This window comes from Sinocyclocheilus rhinocerous, unplaced genomic scaffold (assembly GCF_001515625.1).
Source record: "Sinocyclocheilus rhinocerous isolate Xijiao unplaced genomic scaffold, SAMN03320098_v1.1 scaffold1039, whole genome shotgun sequence".
In the NCBI taxonomy this organism is placed as follows: domain Eukaryota; kingdom Metazoa; phylum Chordata; class Actinopteri; order Cypriniformes; family Cyprinidae; genus Sinocyclocheilus; species Sinocyclocheilus rhinocerous.
In genome coordinates, this window is record NW_015634011.1 from 171,123 (window position 1) to 175,744 (window position 4,622).

The following is a 4,622-nucleotide window of genomic DNA, read 5'->3' on the forward strand; positions in this document are numbered from 1 at the left end:
TTCAGAGGATTCAGAAGAGGATTCAGTTCGGTGTTCGCGAACCGTCTGAAACGCGTGTGTGTGCGCTTTATGTGTGTGCGGCTGTGCGTGTAGAGAACAGCGCGTGAGTAATGAATCGAGTTCCCTTTCGCCTTTTCTCTCTGGAATTGTTTAAAGGGGGTCATATGATGCGATTTCAAGTTTTCCTTTCTCTTTGGAGTGTTACAAGCTGATTGTGCATAGATAAGATCCCTGAAGTTGCAAAGACTAAAGTCTCAAAACCAAAGAGATATTCTTTATCAAAGTTAAGACTCTGCCACGCCCCCCTAAAACGGCTAGTCATTGTAAGCCCACTATGCGTCGATGCGAAGACAGAGATTTCGCTTTCCTTGGACATGACAACCTATTTTCACAAATATATATGACTCTGCCTGGAGGACAGACGCAAGTAATCGCACGTGCTCAGTCGATCTCTCTCTCATTCACTGTCTGTTTAGGCTTGTTAAGTGCAAATCTATGGAGCCTCTGTACAAATCAGCATGGTACACATTATGTTATCATTACTAACTTGTTTAATATTCAGTCCACATGCATGAAGTGTAAAACGAGAAGGGCATAACCTTACGAAAAAATAAAACACGGAAAAATCGTGGTTGCTGCGGTTCTTGCATTCCTCTGCGGTTTGCTCGTCAATAACGCGGTATTGCGATATTGCGGTTATCGCGACAGCCCTAGAGTCAGCTGTCTTAACCGTGGCTTGTGTACTGCAAACACATACCAGCTTCATCACTGTGTCTGTCACGCGACTCTGTTCCCCTTTCGGGCTCTGTCTTTACCTTTATTTTGAAAGATGAAGCTCGCGATTATGGTAAGGGGCGTTACATTTCCGACGAGTGCTTGCGGTGTTCGGCCAATCACAATGCACTCGGTCAGCTGGCCAATCAGAGCAGACTGCGCTTGTCGGAAGGAGGGACTTTGTAGAAAACGAAGCGTTTGAGAGAGGCGGGGCATAGAGGACCTACAATAATGTACAGTATTTGAAAAATAATGTGTTTTTTGAACATTAAAGCATATCAACATATTCTGTTACACCAAATACACAAAATAATGATCTTTAAAAAGCATCATATGACCCCTTTAAAAAAAAAAAAATCAACCACTGAGACACAAAAGTCTGTTCATTTGTTTGAATGGTTGTGACTCATCTTCTTTCCATTATCCAATGGCAAAGAGCTGTATTGGCTTCGGCTTTGTGTTTCATCAAGGCAATGCAGTAAAGTCTCGACTTTGTTGGGCACATTAGGATTGTCATCCATACTTTGAGAGAACTCATCAACTCAACACTTAATTATGTGTTAATTATGCAAGCTGTAAAGAGACCAACATATCCAGTAATTATCGTTCGGAGTTGCCAAACAACAAGTGATCACAGACTTTGATGCCAGTCATTATTTTCCTTTTAAGATGGGCACCACACATCAATTTCACAGAGTTTGATGGAGATCAATTGGCTTCATTCAAGCCCAGACTCATTGAAGGGGGTGGGATATGGCTTTAGAATCAGCCGGGTCAGTGATTAAAACATGATTGTATTAATCTGGTCCTGCATCCAACAAAAGTGCATGCCGTCTCTGTTTTGTCTAATGGTTAAGCTCCACTTTGTTCAGAGCAATAGGCTTTTCCTTTAGACTGGCTTTTTGTATAAGAAGGTGACTTTAATCAGTGTTCTTTTGGTTTGGTTTCGAACAAATGATAAACTTATACTCTATTATGGTTACATTTTGCAATTACTCCGCGGATCACATGCGTGCCGAACCATGGGGCTACGATCCGTTTAACCACTAATACATATTATGTGTAAAAACGGAATATTCACAATTAAATGGTGATTATGAGCAATACTAATTGGCTTCCACCATTTGATTCTTTAATTGATTTTTGTAGTGGTTTTCATGTGTGCCACTCTCACTAATATGATCATTCTGATATGATTTGTTCTGTTTTTGACCACTGTTGATCATCTGTTATCACACATGCAAACTGCAGCATAACCATGCACTAAATATCACATCTAAACACCCTTTCATGTCGTCCTGAGAGACTGTTATTCACGGGGAGTGGTAAGCCTGGCGTTACTGTAAACACGCACACAGCTCCGCTCTGCTTGAAGAACGCAGATATATCGGCTCATTTATCTTCCTTAATGGAACTTCTCCATATATTAAAAGAACGCCTGCCTCCCAAAATCTGGAGCGCTGCTTGCATTAACCTCGGCTCGCCCTCCATGTATATTTAAAGTGTGTTTTACTGGACGTGAGCTGGCAGACCCGAACTGTTTTGGTTGGCAGGAGCATGAGATGATGAAATCTATATAAGTATTAAAGAGCTGCGGTGTGTTTGCTCAGGTTCGGTGTGGTTTACCGCTTCCTGCATTGTGCTCGTTTTTGAAGAATCAGATCTACAGCATTTTTGCACATCTGAAATTATTCACGTGTTCTGCTAAATGAAGGAAACGTCTACACTGTGCAATTGATTTCAATAGGGATGCACCGATACCACTTTTTCCAGTACTCGCCCGATACCGATACTTTTATTTTTGGTACTTGCCGATACCGAGTACCGATACCAATATTTTCAATGCATTTGTACATTTTTTTTAATATTGGGTACATAAACCAAAAGAGTATGTATAATGTTAGTTGGTTAACTTCATTTATCAAATAGATACAGTCAAACCAAAATATATTCAGACACCTTCAACATTTCTCACATTATCACAGTTTATTAATAATTGTAATATTGATTCTGCTACAGTTAATTCGAAGATATAATCTAAATATTTATTATTAATCATAACCAGATATAATTAGTCATAAATATTTCCCTGTTGAGCTGATTTACTACAGTATGGTATGGTATGGTATGAAGGAAGTAATATAGTGCATATATTTATCAACATGCCTTTCCATTAGTTATATATGACATTACATGACACTGTTTTATTGACAACTTTTTACAGTTGAAACACATTAATTTTCAGCCAAATGTTTTTGTTGTATTAATACTTTGAGTATGAACACTTCCCTAGTTTACCCCCTGTGAATCCTATATTAAAGAAAATCCCATTAGGATCCTTTTGCAAATTAATGTTTTGCAAATGCAAAGCGGAAAAGCACATTTCTTTATTCTTTTTGACTGGACGTGTGGAGTGTGTCATGAGTTTTCATGCCTGAGAGGACTGTAAAGTCAGCTTTGCTGCACATGGCAGTGTTTGTGTTGTCTGGCCTGGTTTTAACAGTGAGGTCATGGGTCACAGCAACAAGCATCTTGTTAAAATTGATGGCCAATTAGGAGACTGTGTGCCAGTGGATTTGCTTGAATGACAAACTCTCTGGTTGCTGTTGTCTTTGGTGTTTGCCGACACAATTCACTGAAGTCTTTGATCCTGCTGTAGCGTACATAGAAACTGAGAAATTTGATGTTGAAGTCAGATTGAAATGACATTTGCAACCTGTTTTACAAGTGAAACAAGATATTCATTGGGACTTTCTTTAAACATGATTCCTCAACATTAAAAGAAATGCCTGTTTATGCAGGTGCCTGTACCATCAGATGAGTTACTGTATGTGTTTCATGTCTAACAAGCTTCATGTGTGATTTTCTGTTTCTACAGCAACGTGCTTCAGGGAAGGTGCTGTTTGACCTGGTTTGTGCCCACCTGAACCTCATCGAAGGTGATTACTTCAGTTTGGAGTATCAGGACCAGCGTAAAATGACCGTAAGCAACACTTCATTTTTAATTCTGATGTCAGTGTGGAAGATACGCTAATTTTAGAGACAGTATTCAGGTGCTAACGTTATTTGTTCCCATTAGAAATACAGGCACTGTGGCTCCGTTTTAAACCCTACTTTAAAAGATCACTATAGCTCACTGTAATAATAATAATAGTATAAATTGTTTGTGTAAGCAGTTTAACTTTTTACATAACCATTCATGGCTGAGTGAGATGTGTTGCAGAAATGTAGTCTTTTAGGCTTTATTATTATTATTACTGTTGTTGTTGTTGTCCGTAATAATAATAATAATAATAATAATCCATGAGTGACTGTTTTGTAAAGCTTCAAATAATCTATGCAAACAAATAAAATTATTAAGTTATTAGCCTGTAAACACACAGATGTGTAGGATGTTCCAAACAGCTGGCAGCAAAATTATGCTGTTGTATAATATTTACTCGTTTCGACCAAAATCTAAGGCATTTATGGGCCTGTTTACGCCTGGTCACTTCATGCATTTTTTCTGATCGGATAGCTATCCGATCGTGAAAAGACCAGGTGTAAATGCCCTCCGAAACGCATTCGAGACGGATATAAATCCGATCGCTCAAACCACTTCAGGAGGTGGTCTGGGCCGCATTCCAGACGAAACTGGACAAGTGTAAATGCATCTGGTTGTTGAAACCACATATGCAAATTTTACTCCTCCCAAAATGTTAAAATAATAAACTTGTGAGAGAGTGTTATAGGCTATATGACATTAGTCAGACTGCGCTAATGCAACACGCATTGCTGCGGACGAGTAGCTGAGTATCTCTTCAGCAAGCCGACGCGCAAACTGCCGCGAATGAAACTGAAAGTAAGAA

The 4,622-nt window shown here is 39.2% G+C and overlaps 1 protein-coding gene across 1 annotated transcript in view; it reads left to right on the top strand.

Annotated features, from left to right (window-relative positions):
- LOC107744955 (FERM, RhoGEF and pleckstrin domain-containing protein 1-like) overlaps positions 1-4,622 on the top strand; it is a 123,190-nt gene that overhangs the window by 70,650 nt on the left and 47,918 nt on the right. The window contains exon 3 of the mRNA XM_016558782.1: positions 3,653-3,757. Within this exon, the coding sequence (XP_016414268.1) occupies positions 3,653-3,757 (105 nt within the window). The remainder of the gene's footprint in view (positions 1-3,652; positions 3,758-4,622) is intronic.